The 13,610-nt window shown below is 35.9% G+C and overlaps 1 protein-coding gene across 13 annotated transcripts in view; it reads left to right on the top strand.

Moving 5' to 3' along the window:
- The window catches only part of FRYL (FRY like transcription coactivator), a 182,935-nt gene that overhangs the window by 74,966 nt on the left and 94,359 nt on the right, over positions 1 to 13,610 (top strand). For 12 of the 13 annotated variants that reach the window (XM_062575536.1, XM_062575538.1, XM_062575537.1 and 9 more), the window contains 2 exons: positions 2,192 to 2,391; positions 8,731 to 8,784. In XM_062575536.1, coding sequence (XP_062431520.1) covers positions 2,192 to 2,391; positions 8,731 to 8,784 — 254 coding nt within the window. The remainder of the gene's footprint in view (positions 1 to 2,191; positions 2,392 to 8,730; positions 8,785 to 13,610) is intronic. The other variant, XM_062575534.1, reaches the window with a different exon arrangement.

Here is a 13,610-nt window from a genome sequence, read left to right as displayed (position 1 = left end):
TTGTAGTGAACTTAAAGAAAAAATTTTTTAAAGTGTCTGACATATGCGTGCTTCTGTACTGAGGGATAAACCACTCATCAGATTCGGGATAGGAAAGGAATTTTCTTTCAAGTCAAATGTTTTGGGTGGTTGTTTTCCTTTGCAGCGTGCACTTCAGTCCTCTTCCTAAAACCTTTGTGCGTTTTCATCTAGCAAATTTCCACTGTGAGGATCTGGAACATGGCAATATCTTTGATCTCTCTGCCTGTGCTGTGTGGCACGTGCTTTTTGGTGTCTTTTAGGACTGCTGTTGCCAAGATCAAGATCAAAGTGTTGTAGGGCTGTTGAGAATTGCTTTGTGGCATGTGGTGCACATGCATGCGTGCAGGGAATAGCTGGCTCGTTCCTGGCACGTCATGTTTTGCTGCCTCAATTCCAGGGAAGTCGGCTGTGTGACCTTGGCAATTCCTGCCAGCCCATAAGGAGATGGACTGCAATTTAAATACTGATCCAGGAGAAAATAGTGTCTTCCTGCACCTTGCTGATTGATTTTTTTTTTTTTTTTTTTTTAACAATGATGTTTTGATAGAACAGCAAGTTTCTATCAGAAACACTGAGAGGAAAAACAAAGTTCATATGTTTCAATCACAAGCTTAAGAAAGCTATACTTCATTTTTGATTAATGACTGAACTAGTGATAACCATTCAGTTTTCAGTTGTTAACTTCAGTAATGCATTTTTATAAATTAATGAGGGTTTTTTTGGAAGAAAAATGCATTATGTAAAATATAACTTGCTCAAGTTATAGAAGAAGTCATGAATGGCATAGATTGAAATGGAGGAAGATTTGAAGTGAAGTACCAAAAGGTTTGGTCTCTATGGTAACTGGTGTTTTCATGAATGAGGTGAACAATGCAAAATTGTTTTAGTAAAAGATGTGGATAATATTTGGTTAATAGGAATTGTGCATATACAAATTGAAAACATGAAAATTTTGAAAATTAAGCAACATTGGCCAAGTGCATTTAACCAAATTTTAGCCAAAATTAACCTAAAGAAGCCTACCTGAACAAGTTGCAGTATCTAATAAAGTAAAATAGACTGAGAATAAACTCCCAATACAATCATCTTGGGAGGAGAAAGGGGAAATCCTGATATCAAAAGCTAGCACTCATTAATATCAAATCTTAATATCAATAAAAAAAAAAAAAACCCTTGCTGTCACGGAATATGCTACAGAAATATTGGACCTTTCTGGGTAGATATGTTGCATCAGTAGAAACACTAGTAATTCTTTTGATCTATTGTGTGCAAGACGAGAATTGTGATCATTTACTCTGCTTAGACGAGTATGTGTTAATAAGTTCTGATAGCTGATTTTCAGTACTGTAATTCATATTGGACAATTACTATAATAATTCGTTTTTATTCGGTGCTGAGGAAGAAAAATAAAATTAAAGTTTGATAAATACAACATAAACTTAGTAAATGATAGTTTCAGTATAAGAGTGAAAGTTCTAATTTGTAGACAAAGAAACTAATATATCCAGTGTTATTTGTACTGATTGATGAGTTTGTATTGATTGACGATTGGTCTGTTTTCCTGACAGGGAGCAAGTATTCTAGATCTGTAACTTGAAAGTGGAAAGAAATAATGAGCTTAAAATACCTAGGAAAGGTTTGGAGTTTTGTTAGGAAAATCAGTTTAATGATGCAAAGTGCCAAGAGAGGTAGAGTTACTCTGATACCAAGTAGAATCTTAAACTTCATCAATAATTCGTAAAATATCAGAGCAAACAGATGCTTCTCACACTTTAGCAAGATAGCCCAGGAAGTACATTTTACCTTTTAATTTTTACCCATGTAGTATTTGAACTGAAGATACAGGATATTAAAGGCTCTAAACTCCGTTGTGATCGAAATCCAGTTGCCTTCAGAAAGAGATTGTTTACATGTCTCAAGACAATTCTACATTTTATAAGTAATAAAATATATTATCTCTACTCTCGTATGCAACTTAGCTTTAGTGTGGAAATTCCCCTCTAATAGAAAAAAAAGATTGAGTATTATAACTAGGAATTTTCTACTTCTAATTTTCAGAATTTACTATGTGAATAGCTGTATGTGGTGGAAGGAAAGGTGAAGAAGTGGCAGATATTGTGTTTAGAAGTTCTGGTCCTTTATAACTCTTTAATTTTCTTTTTTTCTAAAGCCTCCACACCACCCAGCAGAGTAAATAAACGCAGAATTTCTCCAAGTGTCGTTTCCACCTGGGAAAAGAGAGGCGTCATCATGTCCAACATTACTATTGATCCAGATGTCAAACCTGGGGAGTATGTTATCAAAAGCCTCTTTGCTGAATTTGCTGTTCAAGCTGAAAAGAAAATTGAAGTTGTAATGGCTGAACCTTTGGTGAGTTCTTTTTTCTTAGTATCTGTTGAAGTGGTCTTGCTTTTTATCATATGTACGTTTGCTAGGAGGGAAAAAAAGGTTTTGTTAACTTTTCTCCAAGAATGAATAGCCCTCTGCAAACAGGGTGCTACCTGTTTTATTGGCAACATTTTATTGACTTCAGCCAAAATTATTCATAAGTTTGTAGAGTTAGAAATAGTGACATAAAATATGTTCCAATGTTAATGATGCCAAGCAAGTTACCTCTTGATGTTTCTGTGAAATAGTATTTCAAGAATGAATTTTAAAGAGAAGATGTATTTGATTTGTTTTCCCAAGTAGTGTTAGCACTAACACTAACACTTTGCAGAACATAGTAGTTAGTGTGCATTATAGATAAGCTGAAATGCAAAATTCTGTTGGTAATCCAGACTTTATGATCTTGAAATAAATGGATATTTTTAAGCTCAGAAATTTCACTCAGTTGTAGTTTTTGATTTCTCTGAGTGTTAAAAGCTGTGACTTTAACTCTGTATCTTTTAAATGTTTTTGGTATACAAAAGTGATTTACCATCCTAAAGTTAAATGGGAAATGCCAGTATACCCTCCAGTCTCCAAGTATGACCTGTAAAGAAGTGCATTGCCACTGTGATCTGATCAGAGCTTTTTCTTAAATAATACTACTTTTTGAAGTATAACTTAATGTACAAATGATGTCTCCCATATCATAATGTAACTTCCAGTGTTCAGTTCCTCAACATGCTTGTCACTGTGCTTTTCCTCCTCCTATTCTTCTTAGTTCTCTTAATAAATTTACTCTGATGACATTTTGTAGTGTAATTTTTTTTCAGTCCTTTTATATCAAGGATGCACATGGTCTATAGGGGAAGAGAGCTCTCATGGGCCACTTAATTTTTCACTTTATTGGTGAAGACTGATGAAGTACTTGGCATTTAGGTAAACAAAATACAATTGTTTTACAAAAACACACATTTAATGGATATAATTGCGAGTATTTTATATTTAAAATATTAATAAGTTCATAACTTTGTGTACCTGTAAGTATTTAACATATCTCCACACAGTTAGCATATCTTGAAGGTTCTTATTCACTGTTTTGCAGACTATCGTCTGTCTTACAGAACACCAGTAGGCCATGATCATGACCCTGCTATGTATGGGCATGGTATCAAGGAGAGTAAACTTTTTTTTTTTCCCCAGTTTCTGTGAGTAGCTTTAAATAGCTAAAATTATAAGTTTGTCCTTCCCCTACTTCCATGCCTCATTTCCTATGATGTCTCAAATTTTGTACAAAATGCAGCAAATGCACACTGTGGCTACAGCTTACTGTAGTCACATAGTCATTCTGTATATCATAGAATCACAGAATTGGTAAGGTTGGAAGGGACCTCTGGGGATCATCTAGTCCAGCCCTCAAATGAGTGGCCGGTACGGGGATCGAACCCGCGACCTCGGTGTTATTAGCACCATGCTCTAACCAGCTGAGCATGTAGTCACATGGTCATTCTGCAGACTAAAGATGACATAATCGTGTAAGAGCAGTATATGATTATGTAGAATGAGATTTCCAATAAGTTATACGCATAAGCATGTTGAATTAAGTGTACTGTGGCAACCTTAATTCAGATATTTCTCCTGTTTATAACTGTCATACTTAAGCAACTTTCTAAAAATATATATATTTAGTCCCTCTGAAGAGCAAATTCTATCATGTAGAGCCATGCTGAAGAGGTGGTAACTTGTGAACCCTTGGCTGAGGCTTCTGACCCTGCAGCTCATGGAGTGCTTGTAGCAATAACAAGCTGTTGTCCCACAAAGGGCTCACTGTAGTGACATGGATTTCTTGGCTATTCGCTCATCGCACAATAGTGCTGAGAGTTCAGTTCTAGGATTTGGAAAAGGCGTGTTCTTGAATGCTTTTATCTCTTTGATTCTCCTTGTGCTGACTTCTGTTTCCATTCCAATGTGTGCCAGGTCTTGTCAGAATCTCTTGCTCCTAACGCTGTCCTCTTCCTAATTTTTACCCACATGCTTTTGAATGGACATGCTTCTTTTTATTCATTTCTTTAAATCATCTGAAGATAAAAGTGCTGGACAGGCTTACTGATTTCTGAGCTGACAGAAACCGTTGCCAATTAAAGATTATAGAACCTTGTCTGGTTCCTTTGAGCAGGAACACTTCCTGCAACATGCATTTAATTTTTATTTGTATGTAGATACTTCAGCTATTTATTTGAACACAATTTACTTTTTTATTAGTTCCTTATAGATACAAAAGGAGATGTAATCTCTGCATCAACATCTCTTTGGCAAGGTAGTTCAGGGACACAAAATAGACTTGGTGTGCAATGAATCTGAGTCTTGAATCTTAATATTAAGAGCTTTTTCTCACAGGCAAGAAAATAAAAGTAATTTGAAATAAAAACTAAAGAATTGACTAATTTAAAAGGCATTTGCTTGTAACTGTTGCTTGGTGAAGCATATCTTATTGCTGTGAGTGATCCTACAAAGGAAAAGGGGCAGATGAACATTCAGATTCCCCTTTTTCATGAAAAATTCTGTAAGAAACTGTCTGAAAGTACAGAAAAAAGGGACTAAATATGTGTTGTGGTGTCATTGATTGACACATCTACAACTAAAACCATTAGTAGATAGAAGGCTGAAGAAAAGGAAACATTACACACCTAGTTAGGTATACATTGTGTGTGTATATGTACTAGGCAAGCCTACAGTTTAAACTTTACTCGACTATTTCCTTGTAGACATCATAAACAGATAGGTATTGAGGAGAGTTTAATAAGAAAGCTCAGAAATGTTTATGGGAAAATAGGCATGAAAGCAGGCAAAGGTGACGTTACTAAGAAATGAGAGGACAAACGTAGGGGTCGTGACACTGTGGATAAAAAGATGGATGATTAAATTGAACATCATTCAAATACTTACTTGCACTCCTTTGGTGCCCCCTTTTTCGGTTCTTCTGTTAAACATACCAAGGCAGACAGCTTTTGGTCAGAATGACAAAGACCAAAGAGACTGAAGAGGGCTTTCCCCATAGTCAAAGCTGGTTTGGATCTCCGAACTCAAGTACTGATAACAAGGTACATATTGTAGCCCTGGAGTCCACCAGTGCTGCAAAACATGTCCATAGACTGGATTAAATACTCTTACAGCAAACACAGGCTCAGTCCATTCTCCACACTGTTAACCAGTATTTAAACAAATATTTTAATATATAAAATTCACATCAAATAAAGACATCTTAACAGATTAATGATTAGCAAATCTATGTAACTAATGAAATAATGCACTTTTCCAAGATGCCTGATACCCAGAAACATTGTTCAGTGAGGTTCCAAGGTGACTGCATAAAACCTACATTAATCAAGACCTTATTAGTGAAAGATTGTAAAATTGATATTGTGCTTACCTGTATACAACACACACAAAATTCTTTCAGATAAAAAATGAAATGATGAAAAGTTGATAGAATAGTCATTTGTAAAAGTTACTCTGTGAGAGTTCTATCTGGGATCATTTGTCAAGTTGAATTCAAGTTTGAATTTCTTAAAACAAAATGTATTTTACTGCAAAATTTACATATATAGTCAACATTCCTTATTTTTACATGGACAGGAAGAAAAGGCATTATAAAAAAGCCAGAAAATAAAAAACCCTAGAAATTTAAAATAGATAATAGAAGCTATGGAAAAGCAAAACAGCTCAAGCCTCTATGATGCAAAGTGGTGGGAAGGGAATCCTTAGGTGTCTGAATAGAAGGAAGGACTGAAGAGGTTTTATTTTTGTGCATGATATTTGATAGGCATACTAAATGCTTAGTTCTAGTTTTTGATGTTTTAAAAACAGTGCTAAATGGCTGAAGGGGCACAAGAAAGATTGAGACTGAAAATGGAAAAGGCTTTACAAGGAAGAGACAAAAGCACTTGATCATTTTAGTTTAGTTTGATTTTTGTCAGATGACTCAGCTACAAATAATTGCCTGACGCCAGTGCTACCAAACTTCTCCCTTTCATGGAGAAACTGAGCGCTAATACAGCTAAACTTCTCCGGATGCTTAGGGAAGCCTTGCGTATGTGCGTTCGATGGCTTGTCTAAAACTTACGAAATTTGAAAATGTTACCTCTGTCTGTGTTTATTACACACCACTGAGACCTAAAGGAGAGAGCACCAGCGCTGCTCACGCTTGGTGGGCAGGAGGCAGGGCAGGAGGTGCGCGCACCACGGTGTCGCTCGTCCGTCTCGTTACTCGTAGCTTTTTCAAGTGTCAGTGCGCAGAAATGAGCAGGTTGGTGTCGCTGGGCTCCGCTGAAGAGCTCTACCTCCCCGCGGCGGTAGTGATGACCGCTGGAGGAGGGCCAGCGGGTGGTGCGGCGGCCGCGGTTGTTTGCATAGCGCACGGACGTCTACATCCTGCTCTCCGCTGCCTGGCGGGTGTTGACATTTCTGCTTTAAGCAATGGATGCAAGCTGCTCTTTGTTTAATTCAGTGCTGTGGTTTTCATTTAACTTGTACAAGATAAATGTAGATCGGTAATTTCCATCTCTCTCTGAACTTGCTGGAAGCCGGGAAAATAAATCTTAAATTATTAATTCAGTGAAAGTTTCCAGACCTTTACTTTATGCTGTTGGATAGGTTGTTGTAAATCATATGAGCCCATTGGGACAATGACAAAGCAGTGTTAGAAAAATGTATCAAATGAAGATAAATTTTAAAGCTGTATGAGCAGTTCAGAGGCCTTGCTAAACCTGTCTGGGCTGAAGAATATTGTCTGCTAGGCATTGTATTAACTATGGTGATTTTTACCTTTTAGCAGTGAGGTTTTACTGCTGTGGAAAAAATGCAGTTTCATAGACTTGTAAGGTCTTCATTCTTTCCAATATTAAAAATCTTAGCAATTGCATCTTCGCTTGCTGTACTAAAATGCAAAGAAATATAATAAGTTGAGCTTCCAGAACTTTCTTGAAAATGGTTGTGTTTGCTCTCTGGCTTTCATGGCTTTCAACTTCTTGATATGTAAACTTCTCAGTCGTTTCACTTTTCTGTGATTTGTTTGCCTTCTTTTGTTTGGGTGCTTCTGTTTTTAGACCCATACACTGGATACAGTAAAGGACTGTTTTTTCTAATTTGTTCACATATATAATAATGTTGTAGAACCATGGTGAAAAAACAGGTTGTTAAGGCGCCGTGTCGTAAGGACATTTGAGGAACCTCCCCTTTACTGTTTTGTCTTACGGGAAAGTTGCTTGTTTCCCTTCAAGGAATAGTTTTCTTAGCTGATTTTTCTTCAACTTGTTCAGCGATTTACAATGTTTATATAGGGCGGACCATTTCTCATGTTTCTCCTTTGGAGCTAAGATTATGATTATTTGTGTAGTTTATCTAAAAGCGTGGTGCAGATAACATGAATTCACCTATAATAAAAATTTCCATGAAGCAAAAAAGAGGGGGAAGAAGTAATTTGCAAGTACTTTTTGAAACCTTTAGCATCTGCTGCAAAATGTAAAATTTTGTAACAATATTCTGAACAGAGTGAAAACATCAAATTATATGAATTTTTAAGACTCAAAAGAACTGTTTACTTGCTAGTACCTGAAACCTTCCTTCCCTTGCTTTTGAGTACAGTGAAATAATACTAGTTGATACATCCACTGATGAACGAATGACACTGTTCTGGAGTGTTAAATGTGTTTTCCTGAGACTTTGTAAAGTCTCAGGACAAGAGGCAACAGGCACAAAATCTTGCATCTTTTCTAAACTTTATGACATTATTTCAAATGTGAAAGAAGTTATTTTTGACACTTTCCTTCTACTGCATTTAGTTTTCTAGTTAATTTTCCTTTGAAATTCAGGGAAAGAGCAGACTGGAAGTGAATTGAACATTTTTCTTCGCTGTTGTGGAAGCGTTTCTAAATCTCATTCTTGTCGCTTGCTGTGTGACTGCCTGAACATGAGTGCACTTGCTCATTCTAACAGGAAATGGTTCAGTTTGGCACACATTGCCAGCTACCTCTGTTGAGCCACAGTATGTGTATTGCTTTGGATCCTTATGTTTGGGAAAAATGTTTCAGTTTTTCTAATTTAGAATTTAGTATTTTTACTGTTAAGCTACCAAATTAATAAGTAAGTCTGTTTTCTTCTTTTTTGTGAGTATACTTCACTTCTTCAGAAATTGTTTTAGCTGATAAATAATGTATGTATTCAAATTAACCATTATTTCTTTATGATTTGTAATATAACTGGAAAAGAAGGAATCTTTGTTAGTTAGCAGTAGTTTGCAGTACAAAATTCATATTTCTTTTTTTTTCTCCCCCCCTCCCCCAGGAAAAGCTCTTGTCCAGATCTCTTCAAAGAGGTGAAGATCTTCAGTTTGATCAGGTACGAGATATGTAATTGAAGGTAGTTTTTACTGGATTAGACTGACTTTTGTTTTTGAAGGACCATGGTTCCACTCTTGTGATGACTTAAAATGTCTCACTCCACTTAAGATTCAGACCTTGAATGTTAGTTACCAGAGTTGTAATGAAATTTGGCCTTATTTTCCACTGAAAAATGTCATGGTGCTACTACTAGGTTAGGCTGATTATTTGAAGGTGGCAGTGAAAGCTGCTGGGAGGAAAGATGTTGAAATATGGTAAGGAAGAAGAAGATCCCATTTCTCTGTTTCTGTTCTTGCTTTGTGTATCTTTGGTCTATGTCATTTAAGACTTCAGTATTTCTGGGTTCCCCTTTTATAAGGAAATAGTGTTAATTTCAGTAACACAGTATTTACTGAGAGCTTTTTGATCTGACAGTAGAAAACATTAGGTGGATTTCAAAGGTTACTTTGTACTTTGTTCAGTGTGTAGTGTCAATCTTAAAGCTATTATGTTTCACTTAGTGCACCTGAAATACACCTAGAATTACTCTGTGCTCAGTGTAGTCTTATTTCTTTATTATTTCTAGTTTTGTCATAATACAGGTAGATTTTTGAGCTATAACTACTTCCTTGCAAGGGTGTGCAGCAAGGCAGCATTCACATGGAGCCCCATGGGCAGCCTGTCTCTATTCTTAACTCTTATCGGATAACATCTTACCATATGAGGCTTAGTATTATTAGTATTCTGCAATCTGATTCCTGTTTCACGCTGCCCATTACTGCTCTGATGTAAGTATTAGACATTGCAGTGAAATCTGTGGACCTGCCCGTACTTTATAATTAAGAGCCATCCATGTACCTTTTTCTTTCTTTTTCTGCAAAAAGAGAAACAAAAAATAGAAAATAATATTTGATTAAAATTCCATCACCTCTCCCCAAAAACCAGACTCCACAATCTTTTGAGGATTTATCTTGCCTACTGTAAGGACAGTATCTCCCACATGAAAGCTTACTGGCAAACAAGGAAGATAGGTTAGGGGGGATGTGACGTAAATTCTTTGACAGCTATAGAATTTTCTTTTACAGCTGCTCAAAAGCAAAATGATATGGATGATCTAAGGAAAGCTGTAAACTACTGATTTTTCTACTAAAAACATCTCTTGCTAATTGTTTCCCAGTTGAAGATGTTTTTATTAATCACTAGTGTTCATATATTAAGCTACAAATATGTTGAGTTAAAGCTTCCAACTTCTGAAATTCTGCAATATTGAAATAAACTACTGTTTATGAAAATGTGGTACTTCAACAATAATAAGTTTTAATTGTATATGTATGTGAATTCTTAGGGATTTTTCGTTTGTTTTTTAATCTAATTTGGGTTCATCAAGATCTTAATTGTAAAAGTCCTTGAAAACCTCCTTTAGGGAGCCAGAGCTGGATGGCTTTCTTGGGGTGATAGGAATTGTGAATTTTGATATAAATTTTTGATCTTATTTTGGTGATAGAATTAAGATTGTTTCTTTCTGTTCATTTCTGAGTGTCTGAAGTCTACATTAAGATACTCGAGCAGTGCAGAAGATTGAAAAGTAAAGAGAGATGAACAAAATACAAGAGAGCTGAGGATCCAGAATGAAGGCTCAATGACAAGCAGCAGAGAAGCTAGAGCCATTGCTGAGCCAACCTTGTTTATCCAGAGATCTTTGTATATAGGCAGGGTTTTAGGAGCCTAGAAAGAGGCTTTAGCTGTATTGATGTGGGGTCTGAATAAGAAATGAGTGGTTGAAACACAACAGAGACTCTGAGCAAGATGGTATCTAGTTGATGGTTGTTCTCTCAACTTAATGAGGGACGAGGGGGAGGAGGAGAATGGAGAAGGAAGATGCGTAGTGTTGTCTGAATCTATTACGAAAAAATGATACAGCTGCTTAGAGGGAGTGTAATACATTTCTGTTTGAAGCATAACTAGACCAAGAGAATCACTTCAGATTCTAGTGTGGAAAATAAATAGTTTCAAATTTTTGAATAATATTACTCTTTTATTTATCACTGAGGTTTAAATTGGAACAAAAAATGTAAATTTAGCTAAAACACATGAAGCTTAGGAAAATGCGAGGAAAAAATTTTATGTTGACACATTTCTGAACTGTCAGAAATGGTAGCATTTTCGTACCATTATTTTCACTTTATTTTTGTAATCATATTTATTTTGATTCCCAGAGAATCAAGAGGCTACTGACTGGAATTTTTGTAAAGCATATATTGCATTCCTTAAAGTATTTTTACTTGTTCAGCTTGAAACCAAAATAGCTTGTATTTTTCGTCTTAAGTTTGTTGTCAGATCCTAATTAGCATTTTCCTACTCTTGTCCTAAGGCACCAAAAACTTTATGATAATACAGAAGCATATCTTAGCCATCTTGGGAACTCCACTGAAAACAGGTGTGCCTCTAGGGGTGCAGGCATGTTCATGGTTAGGTATGACTTCAGCGATATTTTCAGGATCAGGATTTGGGGACATATTCCAGGACATAGCTGGAATTTGGGTTCTAGCTTCTTATTATAATTCTGCTCCTCTCTCTTCTTCACAACTTCCATCTTAATGTACTAGTTTGATATGTTAAGTGCCACTATTAGCAGTGTGTTATGGTCCATTAAAGATTGGAGCACATCTTGCCATTTCATTCTGAAGAAAGTAAGCGCATGTCACGGTGACTTGTCTTGCCCTGTCCTCTTCGGGACATGATACCGCTCTCTATTTCTCTAGATTGCTGCTTTCAGCCTAGGAATGATTTGACCCTAAAATAAATTGTTTTTTCCCCTACAATTTTTGTATAAAATACAATGTTAAGTTTAGTATCCAAACAGTATGATAATTATCTTGAATAAAAAGAAAAAGCATATAGAGCATTATCTGCAGTTATATTTCTGCAAAGTAGTGTTTTTTCAAGTTAGCAGCTATATCGTATGAACAAAGATTTCACCTTCATGCTAATTGCCATGCCTATTCATTAAAATGTTAAAGATGCAAAAACTTGTCAGGAAATAAATAATTCTAACATAAAACTGATTTTTAATTTTGAGAATAAAATGGTTTATAAGGCCGGTAGTTTCCTGTTTTACCATTTTGACAACAGCAGGATTTTTTCTGTATATGATAAAACTTGTTTTTGTGGAAGGTGATGTACGTGGGATAGTAAATTGCATAACTGTTAAAACTTTTATGAGTCATAGTAGATTTACAGGAAGGCCTAAGGAAACAGTTTAATAAAGCTTACAGAACAGCTCTCTTCTTTTTCTTCTACTGATAAACTCATTGATTGAGAAAGAGGACAGAGGTGCTCTTGATAAGATAGAAAGATAGAAATGCTTTGCGGGGGAACTTTACAGTGCCAGCACAGGTAGCTATAGGGTAGTTTACATGGTCACTTAATCTATTCCAATCCTACTGTGCTATGTGAAGTACTTAACGTAATTCTGTGCAATTTAGTTAATATATCCTTGTTATTTTAGATATTTCTGAAAGAGAAATTGATGTATTCCTCCAGAAGTTAGGTTATTTGGCGGTATGGAGATTAACATTAAATTTTGAAGGAAAGACACATTTTGGATTTGCAAAGCTGAGGTTACGTATATGTTATATTTACCCGTTCCTGAGAAAGTGCTTATCTCTAGCTCTTATTCTAAAGATTACCATTGCATTGACTGATGTTGAGTCTGATATCTTCAGCTTAATATCTCCTGTGGAGGGTGCTTTCCTTTTGCTTTCTGAATCATTTTCTTCCAAAAGGTGTTAGTACTTATGAATTGTGGTTTCTGGTCATGGCTGAAGAATAATAATGAGTTTGGAATATCTAAAACTGATGTTTTTCACCTGTCTTCCAAATAATATGATAATGACATGGGTCATGAAGAGGTAAATCTCTCTTCTCGTTTTTTCAGTGATTTATGTGATCTTTATTAATCACAGTGAATGCAAGGTCAAATATGAGACCTGACTTTAAAAGGGGGATAAGTGTTGCCACTTTGAGAACTAGACTTTATAAAATTAGATGCCTGGTTCAAGAGTAAGGAGTCACATGTCCTGACCTGGTCATCAGTTACCCAAGTTCCCTGTACAAAATATGAGTTAAATGCCTCAGAATAGGCTCAGTCAGGCTTCTGAGCAGGAAATTGCTTAATTGTAGGGGGTCAAGAATGCACCCCAGAATTTTGTTGCTTGCGCATGAGCCTTTTTAGTTTACCATTGTTCAGTGGAAGTCATTTCTATCTTTGTTCTGTGGTGTCAGCAGTTTACCAAAAACATGCTCAGCTGAAATGTGAACTCTCGTAGTTGTCTTCTAAGCACAGCCTTCAGAATATTTGAAGAACATAGGGTACTTTCAAAATGGCCTCATGGTCTGATTTGCATTTTTACAATGGTCTTGGGTGAGCAGTACCTTAAGCATACTTTAAAGTTAGGTTAAGGTAAAATAGAAACAAATTTATGTATTCGCAATATCTAAACTACACAGTATAATATAACAAATACTTGTAAGTATTTGCTGTGCAGAAATGAGTGTAAACCCTCTTTGATCGAGGTAAATTAAGGCTAAATCAGAAATGCTTGTCTTTTATCAGATCATACGAATGCTGAGAGGGAAGACTTCAGTGAAAAAAGACTTTCTCACTGGAGAGAATCATAGCTTCTACTTCCAGAGGCTCTTTATAAGTATACATAAATGAATTATTGGATTAATGTGCATGCAGAGGGAACAGAAATTCAGGATTCCCAATGCTCAGACTAATAGGTTATTGTGTGAATAGTGCTGTCTACCCTCTCACCTCCTCTTATATCTAATCCCATTCTA

This window comes from Rhea pennata, chromosome 4 (genome assembly GCF_028389875.1).
Source record: "Rhea pennata isolate bPtePen1 chromosome 4, bPtePen1.pri, whole genome shotgun sequence".
Taxonomy (NCBI): domain Eukaryota; kingdom Metazoa; phylum Chordata; class Aves; order Rheiformes; family Rheidae; genus Rhea; species Rhea pennata.
Note: the sequence above shows the minus strand (reverse complement) of the source record. Positions and strands in the feature narration are given on the sequence as shown.